At 36.8% G+C, this 27,843-nt stretch overlaps 1 protein-coding gene across 1 annotated transcript; it reads right to left on the bottom strand.

The window, feature by feature from the left end:
- Window positions 1-27,653, bottom strand: PCGF6 (polycomb group ring finger 6). The gene is made up of 10 exons (XM_082854073.1): window positions 27,237-27,653; window positions 26,427-26,526; window positions 26,239-26,335; window positions 25,386-25,441; window positions 25,226-25,285; window positions 24,165-24,273; window positions 19,523-19,550; window positions 10,190-10,288; window positions 4,473-4,559; window positions 1-1,103 (listed from the first exon to the last, which is right to left on the bottom strand). Exons 1-10 carry the CDS (start codon window positions 27,597-27,599, stop codon window positions 1,047-1,049), a joined length of 1,056 nt encoding a protein of 351 aa, XP_082710199.1. The 5' UTR covers window positions 27,600-27,653; the 3' UTR covers window positions 1-1,046.
- Between the last annotated feature and the right edge of the window lie 190 nt (window positions 27,654-27,843).

Here is a 27,843-nt window from a genome sequence, read left to right as displayed (position 1 = left end):
AAATAAGGTCTACAAAATATTTCTTTTAGAAAGCATCACAATGATAATTTTAGGCAAAATAGTCTTTAAAACTGAAATATTTGCATGCAAGTGAGTGAGCTCTCAAACACCCGTATTCTTTATCCCAGTGACAAAGTAATGCGAAAATGAACATTAAACTGACTTACTGAGGAAACAATGAACAAGTATTCTGTAAACTTCTCAAATTCACTCAAATTTTTAAATTACTTTCAAAAGCAGTGCCATTACAAGGTACTGACAATCACATTACGTACTCAAAATGAATGTTAATCAAACTAACATTCAAAAAATAAAAATACTGTTGCAAAGAGGCACCCCTTGTTGTAAGGTATGTTAAAGGAGTGTTTATTACACTGAAGGCCTATGGTACGGGCCGTAAACCCTACAGGAGACAGTCTCTTCACACAGAAAAATTATAATCCATCCCTTTTAGAAGTGAATAATATCTCTTTAGTAGTGTTGCTGGTTGAAAAAAAAAAAAAAGTTACAAGTTCGAAATAAGATGGCAACATACAAAAAGTGGCCCATAGTTTTGGTCTTTGTCTAAGAGGTACATTCTGTAATTTAACAAAGACTGGCTTTAAATCTTCAGTTCAAAAGCACACTTCTTTTCCGAAAGGGTGACTGACCAACTGATGCCATTTCAGAGAGCAGAATCCTAACCACCAACTTGAAAGGGGTATGGCTCAATGAAGACAAAAACAAAAACAGTAACTGATTTACCTCAAAGATTACGAAACAAAATCAATGTCAAAGTATTTGAGATCATAAAAATTCATTGCTTTAAAAATTTCCCCCTGAGCTGTGGATGCTTTTTTATATATAGTCTCTAGTAAAACAGATGCATTCTATAATACCAAGTTGTAATTATAAATCCTATGATTCTTGCTGCTGAAAATAGATAAGCTATGTCTCAAACAGCACAAAGTGATAACAATTACACATTCCGTGGAATTCTTTGGTGAGATGCAATCCTGCAGAAGTCTCCTTATTTTGTTTCCCTCCTCACAATACCCTTAGAATCTTCAAGTAATTTTCAAAGGAGAAACCACAAGTCCATAATGAAGGACCAGCAGACCATCCTGAAAAGAAAATAAGTTATTTAAAAATCAGTTACGTAAATGATCAAGTCAAAGATAGTTTATTTTTCATAACCCAACACGAATGTGAAATTCTTTGATTTAAAGAGAATAAAGAGTCCAAGATAAATAAACTTGCTTGTTCACTCACTTCATTACTAAACACTCCCTGTTAATGTGCCTTTTTAATGACTCTCAGAAGAAAATTCTGAAACTACCAGGTATCCACAGTTAGTCACGGTTGTTTATGGCAAAACATTTCTTCAAAAAGAACTAAAAGATACACATTTCATTCTGCACAGATTACTTAATATATCACCCAAGCACTGGACTTCTCTAAAAAAGACTCAATTATCATAAAATATCATGGATCTGCTAAGAAAATAAAACATTTATTTCCTACATAAATGCAGCTTACAACTAAAACAAGTGAGAAAATTTTGGAACTCTTACCCATTTAATGTATCATACATTTTACTTCCTCCTTGAAGTCTGTTCAATACAATTTACCCTTTCTTTGATATCCAGAGTCATCATTATGAACAGTAACTACACTGTGCTGTAACACAGTGATGTCCTCTGGGGTCGTGGGAAACTTAACCTGACAGGAAATGACTCCAGATACCTTGTTTCTGAGTCTTTTTATGTCTCCTCTCTTGATATCAGGTCTTAATTCTTTGTGCTCTCACCAAGGCTGCTTAAAAGTGTGTTTTTAAGGTGTTATTTCTAATCTACTATGAACTGGAAAACTAGCTTAAAAGGAAGGCTCACTGGGGAAGTATGCCACGGGCAATGGGCCTACTTTGAGCAACATATAGAGGGAGTGGTGGCATGCACGCCTTGCATTTCCAACCCTTCGCTAGCTATCGCTCTCTCTTTCTTCTTTATTAAGCTTTTTCATGGCTCCACTTCCTCATTTCTCATTCACTATTCAACACACTGCAATCTGGCTTCTGTTACTGGCAACTTTGGTGAAAACTCACCAGAATTCTAGAAAGGGGTTCACCAATTCAAATGCCCACAAAGGCCAGAAAAGTTACATAAATGAATATGTGAATCACGTATGTAGTCAAATAGGGTATGTTGAGACCAGTGGTAAACCAGACAGCAGATGCTTAGCTAAAGGAATTTAAACTCAAAAATTAGAATAAGCCAAATAAAGTATAGTCCCATACCATGTTTGGCCCACGGACCATCAGACCTGTTCTACACTAACTGGTCTAATCAAAGTAAATGAATTTGTATTCTAACACACACAGAAGGATCCTATTAACATTTTTACATGAATACAAATTCCATTTTACATAATGTCAATTTTTTTGCATATAGTTATATTTCACAATTACAAGCTGTTTCAAAATCTCAAAACTTCAATACATGTATAAAATCGCATTTTATGAAATGAGATAATTCCTTATAATTCAAATTTAAATCTGTCTATTATGTTTATATTCCATATAAATAGACAGAAATATGTAAATATTATTTATATTTTATATTTAGATGTCTCCATTCATGGTCTTCTTAAACTATCCAACCAGAGTGAATCTTCTAAAAGGTAAGTCAGCTTATGTTTCTTCTGTCCTTGGCTCAAATCTCTCCAATCAGTAGTTTCCCACTTCACTCAATTAAAATCCAAAGTTCATACTATAGCCTATAAAGTCCTGCATGGTTTTATTCCACCTGCTCAGATCTCAGCTCCTACCGTTCTCTCCCTCACTTGCTACCTCCTAGCTTTCACTGCAGAGATATGTTATTCATTTAGCTAAGAGGTCCTGAGATTACATGACACATTGTTATCAATGAGGACTTTAATTAATTATATTTCAGGTTATTTAAGTTCTGGGATTTGCTCATCTCTGAATCTCCCCATGTCTAGAATAGTGCTCCGTAAATACTTTTTGAATTGAAGTCATATTTTCTACCCACTCCACTGACTTTGCAATTTTACTCCTAGATTCTTACATTTATAATCAAGCTTAACTTTTAAAAAGACAATCGGGACTTCCCTGGTGGCACAGTGGTTAAGAATCCGCCTGCCAATGCAGGGGACGTGGGTTTGAGCCCTGGTCCAGGAAGATCCCACATGCTGCAGAGCAACTGAGCCCGTGCGCCACAACTACTGAGCCTGCGCTCTAGAGCCCATGAGCCACAACTCCTGAGCCCACGTGCCACAATTACTGAAGCCTGAGCGCCTAGAGCCCATGCTCCATAACAAGAGAAGCCCGTGCACGGTAATGAAGAGTAGCCCCCGCTCGCCGCAACTAGAGAAAGCCCGTGTGCAGCAACAAAGACCCAACGCAGCCAAAAATAAATAAATAAATTTATTTTTTTTTAAAAAAGACAATCATTTTCTAAGATTTCTGAAGTTTCACCTTATAAAAATTTTAAGAAATGTTTTGTTTATATCTCTAAGTATGCTTTACTTAGCCAAGAAACAATTTTGCTTTTGTATTTTATGAAGAATCTTTTGAATTATTTGTTACCAAAATGTAGACAATTGGTATGGTGCTATATTTCTAAAAACATGTAAGAATAATCAAATAATCCCCTAAATAAGTATTCAGCTACCCTTTTGTTAAGATTCTAAGCTTTAAGCTCAAATTTTTTAATAGGTGAACCTTGATTCTACCACTAACTAGCCAAGTGACCTTGGGCAAGTTACTTAATCTGTCTAGACCAGTTTCCTCATCTATATGATCCACCAACGGATTTTAGAATTAGAGGGTAAAGTTCCAGGAGAAACTGGATCTTTCTCTTCGTTAAAATTGTAAGTCTTATCTTGCTTTTCATGTATCCTGACCAGATTTCATATTATATTCCCACTCACATTATAGGCTAATTAAAACATCATAACGGTTACCATGGCTTCTTACCAATTGAGCAAGGAATGGTATGTGAATCTCTATAGCCTAATGAGTCTCTACAAATTTTTCTTAAAGAAATGTCCTTGCAGATACATTTGCCCAGTAGTCTTCAAAGCTCTACTGCAATACTGGACAGAGAAAAAAGAAAAAAAGGCCTCTAGAATCAAACTGCCTGGGGTTTGAGCCCTGGCTCACTCACTCACTCACTGTGGGTAAGTTACATGTCCTCTCTGTACCTTGGTTTCCTTATCTTTAAAACTGGGAAAAAATGAATATCTATCTCATAAAACTATGAGGAATAAGAGAGCTAATCGATACAAATCATTTAGAAGAATGCCTGACACACAGTAAGCATTCAATAAACATTAGCTTTCTTATTTACAGTCCAGATAATTTCAAGAAAATTATAGAGTATTTATTAAAAATTTATTGATAACATGGAACATTTTTCTTTCATTAAATAACTTGTCCATTAGGCATAAATATGGTAAAGTCTAAGACCTACCTGCATTGCTGCATCACCTATTGCACGTCGAATTTCCCTTAGAGTTTGATAGCGCTCTAACAAGTGATCACCACAGATGATATCTACCTACAGGCAAATAAGAGTATAAGTTTGCTTTCCTGCTTCAGAAAACCATATGACAAAATGAGGAAGATCAACATAATTATTTTTAGACTAGTCTTTGCTATTTTAGACTGATTAAACGTTCTCAAGAAAGATTTTAGAAACTTTTTACAAATAAAGTAAAATGGAAGGAGCATTAGAGGACATAGCAGGACAGACAACAGGCATTCAGAATGATTTCCTTGAATCTCTGAGAACAAGTTAAATCATACTTGATATGTCCAGCACAAGAAGGCACAGAAAAGTCTATTATTTTAAAAAGTTTCACGACACAATGATTAATAGGGCTTATAATGCTTAAAAAGGCAATCTTTAGTTATTTGAATAATTTTCTTAATGAGGAATATCTCATTTTCCAACAGTGGAAAGTCTACTGCTGACATAAAGTACACAATAGGGGAACTGTTTTACAGATGGAACAATCTTAACAAGGTCTTTTCAGCCCTTTTAGTAAGGTCAAAGCTCTACGACAAATCTACTTTTATATAGAATGCTCTAGAAAGAAAGATATGGTTGTACAGTTATATACTATATTGCAATATGATTCCAGTATACTCACTTGCTAGAAATAGAAATGCAAATCCTTATATTCTCTTTCACTGACTACTCCTTTCCCATTGCCTTAAAGTGGGAACAGGTCCTCAACATCTTATTAATAACATATCACTTAATAGGCTCCCCCTCCTAATGTCCCTATTTAGCTTACAGCATGAAATTTCTCCTTGCTCCAAACCAAAATACCAGCTCTAACTCCTATTTCTCCTTTTCCTTTCTTCTCACGTGCAGTTACCAAGTCCTGTTGCTTCCTTCTTCACCCTGCCTTTTAAGTTCATATCATTCTTTCAACTGCTGTTCTTAGGCTTAAACCACTGAAACCATCTCCTAACCAGATTTCCGACCTTCAAATTCTGTTTACTCTAAAAATCCTATGCACTGCCAACATGTTAGTTTCCCTAAAACCTTCAGCATGGTTGGGTAAGAATAGTAAAAGCAGTTGCATTTAACTGAGCGGCCTCTATGCACAGCATTTGTTACACTATATATTTGACATATGTTATCTCATCTCATTTTCACATTCCCGTGAGCTAGGCATTGTAATTCCCATTTTACAGATAGGACACTAAGAAGTAAAGACATTAAACTTTCCTAAGGTCACAAGGCTAGTAAGTAGCAAAGTTCAGATCGGAACGCAGGTCTGTCCCCAGGTCTATCTTTCTCCAAAGATAAGTGCATGTGAGGGGTTGGCAAACTTTCTACAAAGAGCTAGATAATAAACATTTTAGGCTTGTGGGACTCAGGATCACTGTCACATGTGCTCAATTCTGTCACTGTAGCATGAAAGCAGCCATAGCATGGCTGTTCCAATACAACATAATTCATTAAAAGATGGCAGGTTAGATTTGGTCCATAGGTCAGTTAGTCAAGCCCTGTGGTATCTCACAATGAATAACCTCCGATTAGTAACAACTTTTGTTTTATGCTTACCAGTTTTAAAGTTGGCAAAGCAATACTTGTTTGCAAAAGGACTTGAAAGCAATAATAGCAGATCTTGTGCACTAACAGCAGATCTTGTGCACAGAACTTAGGTCCATGAAAAATTAAAGAACTTGGAAACTAACATTATGTTTTTATTAAGTATCCAACTATCCAGAGACCACCACTCTTAGTGGGCTTCACCACATGGTATACATTTATGATTTGGTTACTACAATTTTCTTTTCAACTTAATCTTAACCCCCAGAGATTAGCCATTTACTAACAGTTTGATGCATATGCTCCTAAATGCAATTGTGCATGTGGGGATTTTGGTTTTGTTTTTCTACAAATGGGATCATGTCACATATTTTGTTCTACATATTTTTAAAACACACACAGACACACACAAACAACAAAAACTTAATATACTATGGAATCTTTTGGAATGCATAGTTAGCTCTCTGTGTTTAATAGCTGCATAGTGTTCCATTTTATGAATATATCATAAACTATATTATCCATCCTCCTGATAAACATTTAAACTACTTCTCATTTTACATGCTGATTTTTAAGTTACTTGACTGTAAATACTTCATAAATTAGTTCATTCAAACAGAATCACATCTCTGAGGGTGCCACAAACATGACCCACATATTTGATAATTTGCTAGAAGGACTCACAGGACTCAGCATGATCACAGCTATGAGTAATTACAGCAACACAGCAAGGATACACAGTCAGATCATCAGTAAGGTAAAAAGATGTAGGTAGAGTCTGGAGAAATCCATGCACAGGCTTCCTATGCTCTTCCCTCCCAGTCCAAGAGGAGATAACACCCACATACTCTTTTCTCTAGCAGTGGAAATGTAGTCAATTTGTGCAGTGTTTCTGCCCAGGGAAGCCCAGTTGAGGCTCAGAGTTTAGGGTTTTTATTGAGGGATGGTCATGTTGGCATTCTCTGCCTAGCAACTACCAAATTCCAGACTCCCAGAAGCAAAGCAGTTATTCATCATAGACCCATTGTTTGTACAATCTAGGTCCGGGGAAACACCCTTAATAGTTAGGTAACTTTTCATATTAGCACAGGGAACTTTTTACAAGCCAACTTCCTAGATGCTAGGCAAGGGCCAACCTTGTAAGCCAGCCCTTCTAAAGGCAGCACCCTCAGGTCTGCTTTGTTAACTCTTTTCTGCATAATCTTTCTACCCTTTGGAGTATTAAGTCTTAGTTAGGAAGAATAACTACGATATTTCTGAATCTCAGAGCAGAAATCATAACGTGAAGATGGTCTTAAGGGAAGAAAAACCCTTATCTTTTTAAAAGCAAGATCACACTAAAGCTTTCAAGACAGGATTTTTCACTGATTGAGCCAGTGCCACACTCATTCCTCTTTGTTCATACATACTTTTCTTTGATAGAAAGTTTTTTTTCTTTGTCTGTGTGGCAAAAAAAAAAAAAAAAAAAAAAAAATCCATTCTTCAAATCCCTTCTTTGACCTCTCCAGAGTTAAATCATTCACTCTGTGCTCTTGTGGCACTCATCATAACCTACTGTCATTCAGTTGTTTACTTTTATATCTTTCCCACACAACTGAGTCACCTGGTGGCATTTTCTGTCTCATCTTTGTACTGGAGGCCAAGCACATAGATGCTCAATTTAGTACCAATAGATAGTAAATGAATGGTAGGGATACACCATATGACATGTAACGGTCTCTGAAAAATGATTTGGAAACAATTCAATGATAGGGTTAAGGTCATATTCTAAATAAATAATGAAAAAAGGAACCTGGGCTTTCCTGGTGGCACAGCGGTTAAGAATCCGCCTGCCAATGCAGGGGACATGGGTTCAAGCCTTGCTCCAGGAAGATCCCACAAGCCACGGAGCAACCAAGCTCGTGCACCACAACTACTGAGCCTGCGCCCTAGAGCCCGTGAGCCTCAACTACTGAGGCCCGCACGCCTAGAGCCTGTGCTCTGCAACGAGAAGCCACCGCAATGAGAAAGCCAGCGCACTGCAACAAAGAGCAGCCCCTGCTCGCCTCAACTAGAGAAAGCCCAAGCAGCAACGAAGACCCAACTCAGCCAAATAAATAATTAAAAAAAAAAAGAACCTATCTTTTAAGACGGAATTAATTATGGTAGGATTAACAACAAAATCTACTACCACATCTTTTATATAGAGAATATTTAGTGATCAATGTGGTAATCATTTCAAAAAAGCAAAATAGGGTCTGAAGGTCAAATAATGTACAAAGGAACACACAAGAGTTATTAAAAAACAAGATACAATAAGACAGCAATAAATTCAAAACACCACTAAATCAACCATGGTGATCCAGAGGCACTGGACTCTCCTATGTGAAAGAAATCTACTCAGATAATTATTGATTTCTGATTTGAATTAACTTAAATCTCTTAAGAACACGTCTACATTTTTTTTATCTTTCAGAACTGTCTTCCTTTTTTATTTTTACCTGTCAAAAATAAATAATACTTTTAAAGGTATTTTATCATTTAACAGTCCCCTAGTAATCATTCATTCCTGCTAGTAAATAACCATTTACGAAGGTCACATATCTGTAAACAAAGAATACATTTTCTATTTGGGACTAAATGGTTTTAAGGAAGGTCAGCACAGAAGGCTCAAGTGACTGGGTTGACCAAGAATTTTATTTTGTTTAATGGTTAACTAGCTCAATGTTTTGTTCATATTAGAAGTAACTCTTGTTTACTGTCTCTTGGATTTAGAAGGCTTAAACAATTTTAGTCACAAATGGGTCTGCATATTTGATAATTCTCTGTTCCACTATTTTAACATTTTGGTGAAATAGTAATTTATGAATGTTACCAGCTATATAGTACCTGAATTAGAAAAAAAAAAATTTACCTAAAGAGCGAAGAGCTGAGAGACAAAATTAAAGACTGAAACAAATTTTACATCATTTTATTTCAAAATGTTAAAAGCCTTGAATTCTGTGATAGGAGGAAAAAATAAACCCACATTTTTACACAATAAAACCAATTTAGAGCTTTGGCAACCAAATTTCTTAAAACACCAGTGTGAAACTTATAAATGGCTCTGATCAATATCTAGCCACAGAGGAAGTAATCTATATCCTAAAGAAAGCCCTCTTGGGTGCCACTTCTTATTCTATATAATCAGATGCAAGTCTTCTGATTTCTGCTTTTAGAAATAATAGACTATTATGGGATTACTCACAATTCTTTGTTCAGGAGTCCCTAAACAGCTATCTATTTCTAACCAAAAGGCTAAGAATAACCTCAAGTATGCTTTGGCTACAAGGTGATAGATAAGTCATTTCCAATTTTCAGTTGCCATGAGATACAGCTAGCATTATGTCAAAGTCAGTAAGAGAAATCACATTTAATTGAATTTAATATATATTTAGTACTGGCAGATATTGATACTAAAAACATCAGCAAAATTTCAGATCTACAGCAAATAGACATTTTAGATAAAAATTATTCTATAAAATTTTACATATGATGGAGAATAACAAAAACCCCTTTTAAATTTGACTAATGAAAAAGCAGAGCTATACAAACGTGCATTTTCACTGGCCCACATTATTAAACTATGAGTTTAGTTACACTTTATATGCAACAATACATGAGGTTTGAGATTTCCATCTTACAACAAGAAAGTATTATATAGCTATAATGAGAGATCTTTTTCAATCCTTAGGAAACTAACAGAGTCTACATTAGACAGCTGTTTCACTTTTCTAGGTGTCTTGAGCTAAACATTGATAAATCCAAGGATGTCCTCTGAAGAGAAGTGAATGGATGGAAAAGTAAACTTTTGCTCTACTATCAAAAAGAAAAGAGCTGGAGCTGAAGCTCTAGAAGCTCTTTAATCGTTCTCACACCCTCAGCTTTTCTCTGACACCCATAGATGGGCACCAATGGCAGCAAGTCAAATGTGATTAAATTTGGGGGTGGGGATCACTGTGTACCAATATTCAATTAACATTTACAATATCTACAATGTCATAAAACAAAAGCCACTGCATGAAATCCTAGAGATGGTTCTTTCTTCAATGTGTTAAAGGTAATCTCACAACTTCCTGTCTTTTTACACACATATACTCTACCTGACAAGCTGGATCAAGACCCATTTTTCTTCTGAGGAATTTTTCTACATGTCCAATAGTTGCTTCTCCTGAAACTCGGACAAACTTCTTTTCCAATGGCTACAAAAGTAAACAAACAAACCAATTTCAGATTAAATATACATAAAATGTATAAACCTTAAAGCACATTTTATAGCAAAGATAATTCAATAGATTTATGAAAGAAAAATTACTATGAAATTTGAGTTAATTTATCTATCAAACAAGAAAAAAAAGAATTCCTGCTTAGCTTCACCTCTCCAAAAAGTATGTCAACAATTTTTTTTAATAGAACGGCTTACAGATTTGTTTTACTACCTCATCAAGAATAAAACTTAGGGCTTCCCTGGTGGCGCAGTGGTTGAGAGTCCGTCTGCCGATTCAGGGGACACGGGTTCATGCCCCGGTCCGGGAAGATCCCACATGCCGCGGAGCTGCTGGGCCCGTGAGCCATGGCCACTGAGCCTGCGCATCCGGAGCCTGTGCTCCGCAGCGGGAGAGGCCACAACAGTGAGAGGCCCGCATACCGCAAAAAAAAAAAAAAAAAAAAAAAAAAGAATAAAACTTAGAGTAAAACTTATTGACAGCAAAAACCCAAGATTCAATGTCTCAAACAACTTGGTTTCTTCAACAAAAAAACTTCAGGGAAAAAAAAAACAACCAACCAAGGCTGCGGAGGAACCGCTAGACTAAAAAAGATACAAGGCCTATAAATAAGGGATATATCAACCAATTACAATATATGGATCTTATTTGGATCCTGATTTTTAAAAATCTTTAAAACAATTTTCATAAGACAATCTAGGAAATTTAAATAGCATGTGGATATTTAAGGAATTACTGTAAATTTAAAAAATGATAGTATTGGGACTACCCTGGTGGTCCAGTGGGTAAGACTCCATGTTCTCAATGCAGGGTGCCCAGGTTTAGTCCCTGGTCAGGGAACTGGATCCCATATGCATGCTGCAACTAAGAGTTCTCACGCCACAACTAAGGAGCCCATGTGGTGCAACTAAGACCCGGTGCAACCAAATAAATAAATAAATATTAAAAAAAAAAAGATCTCGCATGCCACAACGAAGATCCCACATGCTGCAACTAAGACCCAGTGCAGCCAAAATAAATAATAAATATTTAAAAAGCTGCTTTACACATTCAGATACAAGTTATAAAAATAAATAAATAAAAATTATAGTATCATTATTATGTTTTTATAAAACGTCCTTATCTTTTAGAAACAAACAATTATTTACTGATAAAATGATAGTTTGGGATTTGCTTCAAGATTATATAAGAGAAGTGTTAAAGGTATTGATGAATTGAGATTGGCCATGATTTTATAATTATTGAAGTTAAGTGATGTGTACATGGGCATTCATCTTACTATTCTGTCTACCTTTGTATGAGTTTGAAATTTTCTTTTAAAAGTGGAAAATAAAAAGATTATCGGGGCTTCCCTGGTGGCGCAGTGGTTGAGAGTCCGCCTGCCGATGCAGGGGACACGGGTTCGTGCCTCAGTCCGGGAAGATCCCACATGCTGCGGAGCGGCTGGGCCCGTGAGCCATGGCCGCTGAGCCTGTGTGTCCGGAGCCTGTGCTCCGCAACGGGAGAGGCCATGGCAGTGAGAGGCCCGCGTACCGCAAAAAAAGAAAAAAAAAAGATTAACATCTAGACGTATATGGCTGGAATCTGATCCAACAGTCTAAGGTGATAGGTAGAGAGACCATAGGGTTTTAAAGTAGAAACTAATGCTTACCTAGCCACTCTCTCTCTGAGGCAATTTTAAGGATACTACTATTAATAAAAATGAAAAGCTGGGGTAATAAAAACTAAAAGGGTACCTTTTAGGAAAATGTGAACAATGTTTTTCTAGCACTAGCAGAGAGGGAGCCCAGAATTGCTACCAAGAGGACCCAGGCAGGTTAGGCACACATTTCTTCCATGTAACAGCACTCAGCTCTCTTATCTGTAATTTGGTTTCTTAAGAACTTTCCTAACAATAGATCTATCCCTTATTACCACAGTGCAGCAGATAGCATGTTAAGTGCAGATATTCCAGAGACTGCTTGGGTTTAAACCCTGGTTCTGCCACTTTCTAGCTTCAAGTCTTTGGACAAGTTGCTGAATGCTTCTGTGTCTCCATTTCCCCATTTGTATTGTTAACATAGAGATACTAATAGCACCTACCTCATAGAATTATCATAAGGAAAGTGTGTTAATATACGTAAATAACTATTAATAATTCCTGGCACATAGTAAGTACTTAGTTATTACTAGTGTATTGATTTATTCTGTTCTTTATGTAAAGGAATCTAATTAGAGGACCTAGTTGTCATCATGGATACTGATATAATCTAGACAAAAATGGCAAAGGTTCGCGTTCTTTAAACGCAGGTTTAAGAATCATCTTGAAAATCTAAGGCAGTCTTTCTCACTAAGGAGCAGATACAGCAGTGCTCCAGGTGAAGTCTTGATGAAGGTACCGCATTGTAGGTGGCACTGCCTGATTAGCATGAGAATCCCATCATGTGCCTTGAGAAGCTATTCTGGGTAATCTAGCTAGATGCCTGCCTGGCAACCAGTGCCATTTCTGAAGGTTAATTTCTGGGGCTTACCATCTCAATAGTAGGCTTCAGGTATACCAACAGAGGACAATTCAATATTCATCATTTCTAGTTCTTGGTGAGCACTTCACCCCCAAGTGTTTATTAAGATTAATCCAACTTAGCTAAAGTTATCAATACTGTACTTTTTAGACCACCCAGAACAGAATTATGAGATCTGCCAGTAACTGAAAGAAAAACATTGCCCTTGGCTTTCAAAGTTGGCTTCTCACGTGGTTAACCTTAGTCTTCATACCCCAGGCTCACAAGATAACAGAAATTTTTTCCGATATAATTCAGATCCAGCTTTTTTAACAATTTGCTTTTTTTTGTTTGTTTGTTTGTTTTATTTTTTTATTTTTTTTTGCGTTATGCGGGCCTCTCACTGTTGTGGCCTCTCCCGCTGCGGAGCACAGGCTCCGGACGCGCAGGCCCAGCGGCCATGGCTCACGGGCCCAGCCGCTCCGCGGCATGTGGGATCTTCCCAGACCGGGGCACGAACCCGTGTCCCCTGCATCGGCAGGCGGACTCTCAACCACTGCGCCACCAGGGAAGCCCGCTTTTTTTGTTTTTTGCCTTTTTTTTTTTTCTTAAGCTACAAAGCAGGTTCTCACCTAAATGGTCAACTCATTTTTTTTTTCCTGCTGCATCTAATAGCCTCCTACCATCTGCATATAAACAGGAAAGAAAAATTCCACAGAAGAATTTTACTTCTTTGAAATTAAGCACAGCAATCTTCCCTACCATCTATAACACAGGTCAATTTGAGAAGAAAGTTGAAACAATAAGGTAGAATCTATAGGGAGATTTAAGAGACATTCAGTTATTTTCTGACTATAGAAAATGCATACCACTAAAAATATTGGGTCGGCCAAAAAGTTTGGTCGTGTTTTTCCAAGTGAACTTTTTGGCCAACCCAATATCTTTTAAAAAGATGGTATCAACTCATTTTACCTTGAAAAAATTCCTACCTCTGTCAACTGAAAATAGTTACCAACCCAGTCACAAGGTAAATCCCTAGCAACCAGATGGTGAATTTGAAATACCACCAAAAGACACCTTGGAGAAATGACAGATTCTGTGTCTGGGGCAAGAGATGTACGAGTTGAGCATGTAACATCTTGTCATATGAGATAGCAAGGAAGCTATTATAGACCATGATGGGTTTAAACCACAAATATATTTAAATGCATGAGTTCATATTAAAGTAAAAACAAAATCAAAAATACCTAACTGATTAGGACTGGAGCATGCTAATGAACCAACTCATTATTTTGAACCTTGTAAGTCAAGGGAAAGAATCAGCATTTATTCTTTCTTTCCTATATGAATGGTACCACTGGCTAATCAAATAGAAGTTCCTCATTATTGAAGTATTTTAATAAAAGGAGGAATGACAGCATCATTTTCCAAACCCTATTAAGTTAATGGGCTTAGACATTGAGTACCAATTGTTGCTAACAACACAAAGACACAAACAACCAGACATTAATGTGCCTCCAGATGGACAAAAACACCACCGACTATGAAGTATTCTTGGTCCCCTCAAATCAAACCTGTCTGATTAACACTCAGACTTAACTACTAGTTTATGGGAAAGACAGAGGACAGAAGAACACATTAAATCACAGCACAGAGATGCAACATCAAAACCCCATCTGTAGGAAACTACAGCACAAATGACCCAGCTTTGTCAACAATGAATTGCAAGAAAAAAGAAACAGAAAACTTACAGATTTAAAAACCTATCAACCAATCACAATGTGTGAACATTATTTGGATCCTGATTTACGACGATGTTAAAAAAACAAAACAGAACACCCACTACAGCTGAGATAAAAACTTGTACACTGACTAGATATTTGGTAAGAAACTTATTTTCTTTTTATTTACCACCTTCAACCTTTTGAAAAATCACAAACTTACAAAGAAGTTACACTAGTAAATGAAGATCCAGATAGCCTTCACCTACTTTACAAATGATTAACATTGCTATATTTGCTTCACCTCTTCCAATGTATGTAATATGTGTGTATATACGTGTACATTTATTATTTAAGTTACTTGCAGACATTGAGATATTTAACCCCTAAATATACCAGCAGTTATCATCTCAGAATAAAGGGGCTCTCCTCTATAACTACAATATAATTATCAGGAAATTTATAACATTAATACAATGCAATTATCTAAATGGGTCCAAATTCAAATTTCTCCAGTTGTCCTAATAATGTCCTTTACAAGTTGTTCTTATTTTAATCCAGAATCTAATGAAGGATTACACACTGCATTTTGTTGTCATGTTTCTGTAATCTCCTTTAATCTAGAATAGATCTGTCTCTTTATTTTTATCTTTCTCAACACTGACATTTTGTAACTTTTTTTTTGGTATGCTACGTGGTCATTAAAAACAGAGACTCATCTTTTAAGAGTACTGAAACACTTTACAGATGAAATGGCAAAATGCCAGGGATTTCTTTTGGAATAATATTAGAAAGAAGGGACTTCCCTGGTGGCACAGTGGTTAAGAACCTGCCTGCCAATGCAGCGGACACGGGTTCGAGCCCTGGTCTAGGAAGATCCCACATGCCGCACAGCAACTAAGCCTGTGCGCCACAACTGAGCCTGCGCTCTAGAGCTCACGTGCCACAACTGCTAAGCCTGCGAGCCACAACTACTGAAGCCCGCGCCCCTAGAGCCCGTGCTCCGCAACAAGAGAAGCCACTGCAATGAGAAGCCCCCACTTGCCACAACCAGAGAAAGCCCGTGCACAGCAACAAAGACCCAACGCAGCCAAAAATAAAAATTAAAAATAAATAAATTTAAAAAAAAAAAGAAAGAAAAGAATCCGCCTGCCAATGCAGGGGACATGGGTTCGACCCCTGGTCTGGGAAGGTCCCACATGCCAGGAAGCAAATAAGCCCATGCACCACAACTACTGAGCCTACACTCTAGAGCCGGTGAGCCCCAACTACTGAAGTCCATGCACCTAGAGCCCATGCTCTGCAACAAGAGAAGCAAACGCAATGAGAAGCATGTGCACCAACGAAGAGTGGCCCCCACTCGCCACAACTAGAGAGAAAGCCCATACGCAGCAAAGAAGACCCATCACAGCCAAAAATAAATAAACAAAAATAAATTTAAAAAATAAAAGAAAGAAAGAAGGGAAGTGTGGGAATTCCCTGGTGGCCTAGTAGTTAGGATTTGGCGCTTTCACTGCTGTGGCCCGGGTTCAGTCCCTGGTGGGGAAGTGAGATCCCACAAGCCGTGTGGCAAGGCCAAAAAAAAAAAGAAAGAAGGGAAGTGGATGGAGGTATAAAAGAAATTAAATTGGTCATTAGTTAATTGGCAAAGCTGTGTGATGGATGCATGGAGGTTCTATTCTGTCTACTCTTCAGTGTATTTAAACATTTTCATAATTAAGTGAAAGAAAAAATTTTCTGAACTATATGACTGCTTGGTGAAACAATTTTAAATTAAATGTAACAAACAGACTTTATGATTTTCATGCCATAAGTGTACATGGTGAATAGTTTAACTAGGCATCATCCTAGTCAGACATATTTATTTGAACAATAAGTAAAAGACAAGGTATAAAAACAGCTTTTTAAGTAGTAGAGAATGCTGAGCTATAATATCAAAAGCTAGAACTCCCTTATAAATACAGAATTAAAAGAAAAATGTTAAGATTGCCAATGTGTTAGCTAAGAAAATATTAAAAAATGACTGTTTTAGCAAAATAAAAAGTCAAAATATGCAGAAATACGATCATTTGTTTCTAAAACAATATATTCATTACCTCTTATAGACATAAGCCTGCAAACTAACATCAGTATCATTAGTTAACACTGAAAACTTAATGCCTCAAAACTATAAGAACAGTGTAATAATCTTCTATAAACCTAGCTTTATCAACTCACAGCTAATCTTGTTTTAAGTATACCCCATCCATTTCCTACCCCAACTGCTTACTGGCCCCCATTCCCCAGTTTTGTTTTGAAGCAAACCCCAGACACATCATTTCATTTGTAAATACTTCAGTATGTATCTCTAAAAAATAAGAACTCTTTTTAAAAACATAATACCACTATCATACTTTAAAATTCCTTGATATCAGAAAATAGACAGTAAATGTACAAATTTCACCATCTCAATTTTCTTACCTAGTAGAAAATGATTTTATTATTTTTAGGGTTGTTATTACAGAGAAAATAAAAATAAAACAAAGGTTTCACACACAAAATGTAATAACCAGTGATGGACTCAAGCTAAAATTCTAATTTATGCATATATTATTTTTATCAGATATATTTTTGTACTCTCAAATGTATACACTAAACATACTACAAATAATGCTTCTATTCGAAGTTTCTATTGGATCTTGGCTTGTTTTTTAAAATTTAACAGCTTTATTGAGATATAATTCACATACCATTAAGTTCACCATTTTAAAGTATACAATTCAATGGTTTTTAGTACATCTATAAAGTTGTGAAACTATCACCATTATCTAATTTCAGAACATTTTCATCACCCAAAAAGAAACTCTTACCAATTAGTAATCACTCCCAATTTCCCCTCTCCCCCAAGCCTCTGGCAACCACTAATCTACTTCCTTTCTCTGTGCTTTTGCCTATATTGGACATTTCATATAAATGGCATCATATAACATGGTCTTTGGGTGCCTGGATTCTTTCACTTAACATGTCTTCACGGTTCATCCAGGTTGTAGCATGTATCAATATTTCATTCCTTTTTATTGCCAAATACTATTCCAGTGTATGGATATATCATATTTGGTGTACCCATTCATCAGTTGATGGATATTTGGGTTACTTACAATCTGGGGCTATCATCTCATAAATTTTTTAGTTTATTATCAAATCCAATCCAAATAAACGCCATACACTGATGTCCCTTGAGTCTCTTTTAATCAGTATGTTCTATCTACATGTTCCCTCATTACGTCTTTCCCTTTAATTTGCTGGAGAAACAGAACTGTTTGTCCTGCAGTTTTCCACTGTCTAGATTTGGCTTATTATATATTCTTACAGAGTAATTTAATAAGTTCCTGTGTCCCCTGGATTTCCTGTAAATTAGTAATCTAGGGGTATGATCAGCTTCACATTTCTTTTGGCAAGAACACTTCATAGGTGGTAGTGTCATATTTTTTTGATGTATGAGGATCAGAACTACATAAATATTCTAAGCGCATATGTGCTTTCACGGAAGCAATAGGCTAATATTTTAATTTAATTTTTAGTTCTTTCTTCACGACATTCTTATACTCTGTTGGCTCGTCTGGCTACTACAGGTCACTGGACAGGTGTCTTCAGTGACCTCTAGGAGCATATGACTCTACACTTGTCCCATATAGAAACTTACATGCTACTTTCCCACCCAGTACACTATGAAAGGACTTCCTAAAGTTCATCACCATAAGTTTGGTTATTTTACAACTTAGAAGAAGTAAAAAGTTACCAAACCTAACACTGCATTCCCTCCATCACAATGATCTCTGGGAAAAACCTATAATATACTTCATCCAGAAAAGTACTCATTTATTCCTATGCTTCAATTCAATTCCTATGCCTCCTAAGCCATTATAGTCACAAAACAAAACATTATGCCCAACCAGGTATAATTCACCCATATTTTATTTTATTTTATTTTTTATTATGTGTTTTTTTTTAAATTTATTTTCATTTATTTATTTTTTTTGAACTTATTTATGTATTTATTTTTGGCTGCACTGTGTCTTCATTGCTGTGCACGGGCTTTCTCTAGTTGCGGCTAGAGGGGGCTACTCTTGGTTGCGGTGCTCAGGCTTCTCATTGTGGTGGCTTCTCTTGTTGCGGAGCATGGGCTCTAGGCGCGTGGGCTTCAGTAGTTGTGGCTCACGGGCTCTAGAATGCAGGCTCAGTAGTTGTGGCACATGGGCTTAGTTGCTCCACGGCATGTGGGATCTTCCCAGACCAGGGCTCGAACCCGTGTCCCCTGCATTGGCAGGCGGATTCTTAACCACTGCGTCACCAGGGAAGCCCCACCCATATTTTAGTATAGACTTTGACAAAGTCACTGAAAATCTAACCAGATCAAAGTCAACTATTTCCTTATATATTTATAATCCCAAGTAACTATAGGCCTGATTTACCCCTTTAAAAAAGTCACCTTTTCCTGAATGATTCATACTATAGGAGCAACACTGTGTACAATGGCACCTGTGATGCTGAAGCCTTTAAGACAACTCTGAACTTAAGTATGTTACAAAAGAGTTCATTCTTACCTTTAAAGTTTCAGTAAATGATTGAAGTAACAAGTTGGGGCAGGCTAACTTCAACCAAAGATGTTACATGCAAATGAAATTTTAAGCTCATATTTAACTCTAAATGCCAAATATGCAAAAAATGCTTTGAAACATTTTTTTAATCACCGAATTAACACAGCATTTGGTTTCAGTTTTAAAAATTACTCACTTATTTTTCCTTAGACCACTGTTCTGAATTAATAACAAATCCCTACTTAATAACTCTTTTCTCATAAACCTATTATAACAGAGCATTACTGAATGTACTTCATATTTCAACAAGTTTTATTTACAGAACAAATTTTATAGACTGTAACTGAAGACAGTCTCCATATGATTGCTAATCTTAAATTTGTGTGCTACAGGGTCCTCTTGTAAAGTAAATGAAAAATAAAAGTAAAATACCTTAAAATGTCCCGTGCCTTCATTAGCACTGAAAAACGAAAGCAAAATTAATCAATTTTGAACTATATATTTAATTATATAACACAGAAAAATAACATAAATACACATATTTGAGGAACATCAACTTAATTTTAAAACACGGTCACCTAACCCTTTATGAAATAAACAAATGTAGTTAATTGTCATATCTGCCACCTAGTGGTAAGGCAAACGCAGTTTTATACAGTATTTTACATTGCTTTGTATATTTACTTCCAGGAGTTAAACGTATACTCTTAATATTTATATTTCCCCCACATGTAGCATTCTAACATTTTCTAGCTTAAAGTAAAACTTCTTTTTTTCTGTCATAATTAATGTGCTTTTTTCTTGATAGCAACGTTTACAAGATAGAGTCCTTACAAGAAAGCTGCTACATTTCCTGTTGTTTTACTTGTAACATAATCACCTGGGCATGATTTACTCAGTTTGCTTTTCCTCTAAAAGTACAAAGAGATTTCTTGATTAAATCAATTACTTTTATATCATGAGGAGACAAGGAACAAACTTTTTTTGACCATCTACTATGCACCAGGCATTATATTAGGTCTTCATATATTATGCATGTGTTTCATTCAGTTCTCACAGTAACCCTTTAAGTCAGGCATTAGAATCACCATTCTACGGATAAGGAAAATTAAGCTCAGAGAGGCTGAATAACTTGCTTAAGGTCACACAGCTAGTAAGTAATAAAGCTGGGTTTCAAACGCGGGTGTACATATCAAAGCCCACATTCTTTGGTTTTTTCGGCCATGCTGCACTGGATCTTAGTTCCCCTGACCAGAGATTGAACCTGGGCCAGGGCAGTGAAAGCGTTGAGTCCTAACCACTGGACCGCCAGGGAATTCCCAAAGCTCACATTCTTTCTTCCCTATCATGTTGTGAAGAATAGGCAAGATCACAATTGCATCATCTAGAGTATTCTTATAACACAAATATAGAGAAATATATTAATATACAATATAGATAGTATAAATATCTATAGAATATGTTATACTGACAAACATAAAACATAAGTTATGTATACACATTATATATAGATGTAAATCTAAGGTTATAATATCTTAAGAGCTACAAAATAAAATATCCTTGGGAATTCCCTGGTGGTCCAGTGGTTAGGACTCCGTGCTTTCACTGCCAAGGACGCAAGTCGATCCCTAGTTGGGGAACTAAGATCCTGCAAGCTGTGCAGCCAAAATAAATAAAATATCTTTTTCATTATAAGAATTATCTCCATAGAATCCATAATATATGGGCATCTGGCTTCTGCTTGAATATCTAAAGAGATAGCTTCTTAATTTACAAGTCGGTTCATTCCATTTGTGGGCAACTCTATTAGATACTGCTTGCTTGTACTGAATCAAATATGTTTCTCCCTGTAACTTATACCTATTGGTCCTAGTTTTGCCTTTTGGTACTCTTGTGAATTAGATTCAATCTTTCTGCTACTACACATGACATAGTTTTCACACCTTTTACTATTCTGATTACACCTCAATTTACTAACATCTCTCTTAAAATGTAGTGCCTAGAGCTGAACATAAGACCCCAGGTGGATAACATAGCATACAGTGGGATAGCACCTCCCTGGTTTACTAAACACCACTGAGTTTAAGATTGCATTAAATTTTTGCCATATCTTCTCTCATACACTTATTTCATGTGAGTCCATTTTCTTTACTAGGCAGATATTGTACACATTACAGCACCACAGACTACTTTAACCTTTATTTCTGAATGACCCTGCATTATTTCAATATTCATATACTGATAATAGTTTAGACATGTTAGAAATACCATATGTTGATTCTTATAACAATCCTGTGAGTTGGTATTATAATCCCCAATTTACAAATATGGAAACTGATGATCAGAGAAGTTAAGCTACATCCTAGGGGTTACATACCTTCAGTTACACTCTTCAAAATCTATGCTCTTTCTATATACACTATACTGCCTAAGGCTTTATAATCTTCTACTTTACACATAGAAACTGAAGAACAAAAAGGAGAAGTACTGTACAAGACTATCTTAAGATCACAAAACATGCATACCAAATTTAGGGGGGCCGGGAATCTCATATTCATTCAAGTGGTTGAAAAATCACTTCCATGGGCTGAACCTACCTCAGGATTTTTGCTAATCCAATTCAAGCAGGGTCACCAGCTGGACCAAATTTGCCCTTGTACTTGCATCAGGTTAAAACTCACCTGCCATTTGTCCTGCCATGAAAGAGCTTCCTATGGGTTACCCTCAGTAGCCTGACTTCAGTGGTAACACCAAGCTTTTCAATGTAGTAAACATGTGGGAATTTAACTCTGAGGACTGGCGACTTCTTCAAAAGAACTCTTTGCCACATTGGAAGCTTTCTTCCCCATAACCATTTGAAAACAGATAAAAGACTATTTTATGACGTAGACAGACTACTCATCATAATCTTCAACATATAAGGTTCAATTCTCTTGTTTTACAGATAGGGAAGCTGAAGCTCTGAGAAGTTAAAAATACAATTTCCACGAGGGCAAGAGCCATGGCTGACTTATTCCAATTACATTCCCAGCAGCTAGCAGAGTGCTGTGCTGGTACACAGCAGGACCTTAATAAACATCTTATGAATAAACAGAAAGCAATTACCTCAATTTTACAAAGCTATATAACAAAGGAGCTAGGACTTAAATAGAGATCTTCTTATTCCAAGTGAGGGCTCTTTTTTTCTACAGCAGGGAATGTGTTAACAATGTAACAACTCCAGTAAGTGGTAATGACTGCTTTGACCAGAGTACTCAAGTCTCACTCATTAGGAAAGCCTGCCATGATTAAGTATTGATTTCTCCTTTGGACAGACAGAGATAATGTAGCACACTTGTCACATATTTGCCATCTTTGCATTACTGCCACTTTTCAAAAAAGGTATAAAAAAACTGTCAGTTCCAACTGTGCGTTAATGGAAAAGGTTACATTTCCCGAAAATATTTTTTTTAGAAATATAAATTCCTTTCAATTTTCAAATTTTAATTAACTAGACTTACTAAAAATCAAGTTACATGGTAAAAAGTCAAATACAATGAAAAGTAAGACTTTTTCCAATTCTATACTCATACACTCCAGTGCCCTTTTCTAGAAGCAACTGCTATCAACATTTTCTTATATGTCCTTTCAGGAATGGTCTGTGCCTGTGGGGAAAAAATATATATATATGTATATATGCCCACCATCTGCTTTTAAAAAAAAACATAAAGACCACATGCTATATATTCTCTTCCGCATCTTGCTTTTTTCACTTGAGAAAGTGAATTTTGGCAATTGTTCCATATTAGCATATACGTTACCAGCACATGTTCATTGCTATATACCATTATTTTACCAGTTCCCTTTTGGACATTTAGGTTGGAACACATTCTTTAATAACAGAAATTGCTGGTTTAAAGTCTGGTATTACATGATTTCTTCTCATTCTTCTAAAGAGATCTTTATTTCATTATCATCAACCACTACTACGTGGGCTCTGTGGAGGCATAAGAAAGGTTTCTCGCCTCTCAGGGATCCTTAATATCAGTTGAGAACACAGGATGAATACATAAAGAGATAAATACAACATAGTACAAGCTAGATACTAAATAAATAATACAGGCAACCTAGAGTTATAAGGAGGAAGTGACTGAGAAGTCAAATAGTCATCAGTGACATAAAATGGAAGATCTAGATCTTCCAAGAAAGGCATTTTAGTTTATCCTGCAAACTATGGAATTATTTTGAAAACTACAGTTTGATACAGGCCAACTCTATGATGACAGTCGGCCTAACAATATTGCAGGATAATGGAGTACACCATATGCTACAGTGTTTGAAAGAAGCAATTTTTATTAATTAGGGAGATATCCAACTACTTTGGAAAATAATTTGGCAAAACCAAGTAAAGCTGAAGACGAACATATCCCAAGACACAGCAAATCTACACTCTTAGAAAAATATCTCATATATATATAAGGAGATACGTAAAAAATGCTTAAAGCAACAGTGTTTATAATAGGAAAAAAATTGGAAACAAAGTGTTCCACAGTACAAGAAAAGATAAATTATGGTATATTTATTTTAAGGGAATACCAGGCAATGGTGAAAATGACTGAACTAGTTATACATTTTAGCATGGATGAATCATACAATGCTAAGTGAGAAAAGCAAGTTAGAAAACATGGTATGATATCATTTAAAGTTTTTAAGTGGCCAAAAACAATTCTACATATTGTTTAGAAATAGATACACATGTGGCAAATACATAAAAAAAATGCATGGGAATGATAATCATTACTTTTAGGAGAGTAGTTATTAACCTCTAAGGGAAGGGGGGAATGAACAGGAAGAGGTAGCCAAGTGCCTTCTGCCATATTAGCATGGTTTAATTCAAAAGCCAGATGATGGAGATACAAGTGGTTATTTTACTACTCTTTAGTACCTTTTTCTAAGTCTTACATATTTCAGAATTATTTTTTAAAAGGATATCAGAAAAACTCGATATGACCTTAGTTCAGGATGATTTTGTAACTGTTGGGACTTAAAAAATTCTTTATTTTAAAGTTTAGAGGTAGAGGTTTAGGGTACTCACCCAATAAACTCTAGTAATAAAGACATGTCAAGTTCAGGTGGAATACGAAACACTGATTCTAAGACTTTCTTAGATCTTCCTTTGCTCGAAGGGACTGGCTGTGGAACAGCTATTTGATAGCCAAACAAAAAAGTTGAGTTAGAATATAAATATCATAAACTGAGATCTTTGGAAAATAATTACAGAAATTTAACTATGTTGACTATTTAAAAGATCATAAAGCACTCACTCTCCCTTTTTAAAATAATATCAGTTGATCTGTCAAAGCCAGTGAAATTAGTGACAAGCCTGGGGAGCACTCCACAATGGAAGGCAGACATGTATGGCTGGTTTATCAGGGCCACAGAGAGAGCTCAGCATAATAGCAACAATAGCTATAGGTAGCCCTTAATAAGCACTACTATGTGCCAGGGCTCAGGGCTCATGCTTAGCACTTTACATGCACCATCTCATTTAGCCCTTATTATAATTGCATGCCATAGGTACTAATGCTTTTTTCTTTTAAATTTTATTGGAGTATAGTTGATTTACAATTTTGTGTACTTTAACTGTAAAGAAAATGAGATTACAGTTTAATGAGATTAGGCAATTTGCCTAAAGTCACCCACATAGTAAGTGGAAGAATGAAGATTTACACCCAAATCTAACTTCCATACTGTGACATTACCATCATCATAAAAACTAATATTTGAGCAGTTACTATGTTCCAGGCACTGTTTTAAGTGCTTTGTATTATTCAATGTATCCTTACAATTTATAGTGTTATGATTATCCCTGCTTTATAGAAGAGGAAACTGAGACATTGAAGTAATTTGCCAAAGTCATACACCTAGTAAAGTGGCAGAGCTAGGATCACACTCAATATAGCTCCAGAGCCTGTACTCTTTAATCCTTATAAATAATTAAATTGGATTACAGTAAATCATGACCTTCAAAATCTTTCTCTCTCTTTGATCATTAAAAAAACCAGCTATCACCAAAAAGAACCTCAAAGGGAGTAAATTTTATTAAGTTAGTATTCTTTAATCTATAAATATATTATGGTATACACCCAAACTTACCAGGTTTAGGTACTTCTAGACCTCTTTCTTTATAGAAATCATGCATTTGCTTTTTTTCTCCTAAAAAATGATAAAACACAGACTAAATTACACTTAAAATGTAACTAGCAGAGTCAGAAGAGATTCTGGGATTCACAACTATGTAATAAAATAAACTTACTTTCCTCTAGATTGATCACTAATTTGTACACTATGTCTTGTAACTGTCGGTCCAACCTAATAAAAGGAAAGGATGGAGAATACCTCAGAATTCAGAAAAATGCATTTGGTACAGAGTGAATGATGTTCTTTGTAAGTAACTGTTTTCTCTTAGGGGTGACTATCTCCTTTCTCAGAGCTGAGTTACTTTTAGGTAGCACTCATGGTTCTCATCTGAGAGAACCTCAAGTAATTGTATGTGGTCATAATTACAAGTAATTATAGACTCTTGAACTATTTGCTAAATTGTTCCATGTGAACTGGTCTTATTCCCTTAATAAGAATGTGAGCTTGAGGGCAGAGACTGTATTTTGAAATTCTGTGTATCATCTGCAAAACACTCTTCTATGAAGGTAGTAAAAACATAATAGTATTTGCTAAACAAATGAAAGCAGGTCACCTTTAGTGTTTTTCTTCCCTTAGGAAACTGAGCATGAACTGAAAATTTAATAAGCCACAATGACCTATGACAGACAGGCTTTTCTAAAGAGGCCAGTTATTTCAGGTATTAGTTTTAAAAATAGAATTCTAGATACACAGAAAAGGATAAGCCTAAACTAGCCTCATCAACTTGACTGATGAAATTAAAATCTTCAAGAAAAGAGATCTGTGCCTTTTTTTTTTTTTTAAAGTTCCCAGTGGATATTACAGTGCCTGGTACACAGTAAGTGCTCTATATGTATTTCTTTAAAGAATATGTATTTCCCTTTCTTGTCATTTTGAGATAGGTCAAGAATTTATTACCAACTACACAATTTCAAGCTTTCAGAAAAACTATACCTAAAATATAAATTTTACTTATATATTCTTCTTACCTTATGTTGTAAAGAGGTTGTGTCTGATGTACTACTATGTTGCATTTTGGACACCTGTTGCTATAGTAAAAGTGTCTTACAATGCAGCTTTTACAAACTGTTGAAAAAAAAAGTTGAAATTAGGATACTTTCAAGACATTTCAAAAAATCAACATATTATTTGGAAATATGATGAACTATATGCTTACATGTATGAAGACATTCTGTAATGGTAGTTGCATCTATTAAGTAACCTTTGCAAATGGAACACAAGATGTATGGGGTCAGCTCAGAGAGATTTATCAGGCGCTGCAAATGCAATGGAAATAGTTTTAAAATACAAGTCCTTGCCTTTTCAAATTCTTAAGCGATAATCCCCAAATTTTATTATCAATAATGTGTAGCTTACTTTGCAATATGGAAACATGTTACCTTACCTCCAACCCTTCAAACACTCTCATCAAAGTTACAATAACACAATATAAACCAATGTTCCGAAAAGATCTCATTCTTTTGGAGATACTGTATATTGCCAGATGAGGGGCATCTTACTATATGAATTATCGCGAAATGGACAAACTTTCCAGATACTGGTGTTTAATATTAATTCTGAGTAACTAGGTATATTGTCTAACTTTATGAAGTATGCGCTGCCCCATTAAAAAAAAAAATCTCCCAATTAGAGACTGACTAGGTGGGGAAGGGTTTCCCATCCTCTCAACACCCTGGCCCACTATAAACTTCTGGAGGGCAGCAGGCCGGTACCCTTGGCGCCTACATCCCTGGCTCGCAGTAGCTTCAATAATGAGTGAGTCGGACCCAGAGAGCTTAAGGGACTGCAGAAACGTTACAATATGAGTCGGCAGGGAACCGGGCCGGGACAGAAGGCCGGTCCGCGCCACAAGCAGGCAGCGCAAGGAGAGGTGAGGGTCCGTGCAAGTGCCAAGGCTTCAGCGGCGAGCGGGGAACCCGGCCCTAACTGAGGAGGCCCGGCGTGGTCAAACAGGGGCCATCAATACCTCCTCCTCGTCCTCGGAGTCCGGCCGGCCCCCCTCCAGCCTCAGCGAGAAGTGGCTCATCTCTTCTTCCTCTTCCTCCTCTTCTTCCTCCTCCAGGTCCTCATCCTCTTCCAACTCCTCGTCCTCGTCCTCGAAGCGGCCCCTCAAGCGGCCCAGGCTGCGCTCCGGCTCCAGCTCAGGGGGCCGGGAGCCCGAGCAGCCTGGAGCCCCCGCCTCGGACAGTGGCGGCTGGCCCTCCTCACCCGCTGCGGGCGCCGGGGTAAGGGCAGGCGGGGAGACGGGAGGCGGGGGCGGCATGGCTGCGGCTCCCTCAGCCTTGGCAGAGCCCGCGGTGCCTGCCGTTATCACAGGGACCCCCTCCATGCCAGGGGTAGAGACCAGGCGAGGCGAGACCGACACCAGGTGGCTGGATAGCGCGGGAGTTCCGCCCGCCTGCCTGAGCTGACAGTGCGCAGGCGTGAGAGGCCTGCAAGGCCCGCTGGGAAATGTGGTTCACCACCCCGCACCTAAGCCGGGGCGTAGGCGGAGCCGCTCAGGTATATGGGGCGGGGCTTGCAGGCCGCATCTTAGAGGAATCTCACCCATTTTTTTTCCTTTGAAAGCCTGT

This window comes from Leucopleurus acutus (genome assembly GCF_964270905.1).
Source record: "Leucopleurus acutus genome assembly, chromosome: 14".
NCBI lineage: Eukaryota > Metazoa > Chordata > Mammalia > Artiodactyla > Delphinidae > Leucopleurus > Leucopleurus acutus.
Note: the sequence above shows the minus strand (reverse complement) of the source record. Positions and strands in the feature narration are given on the sequence as shown.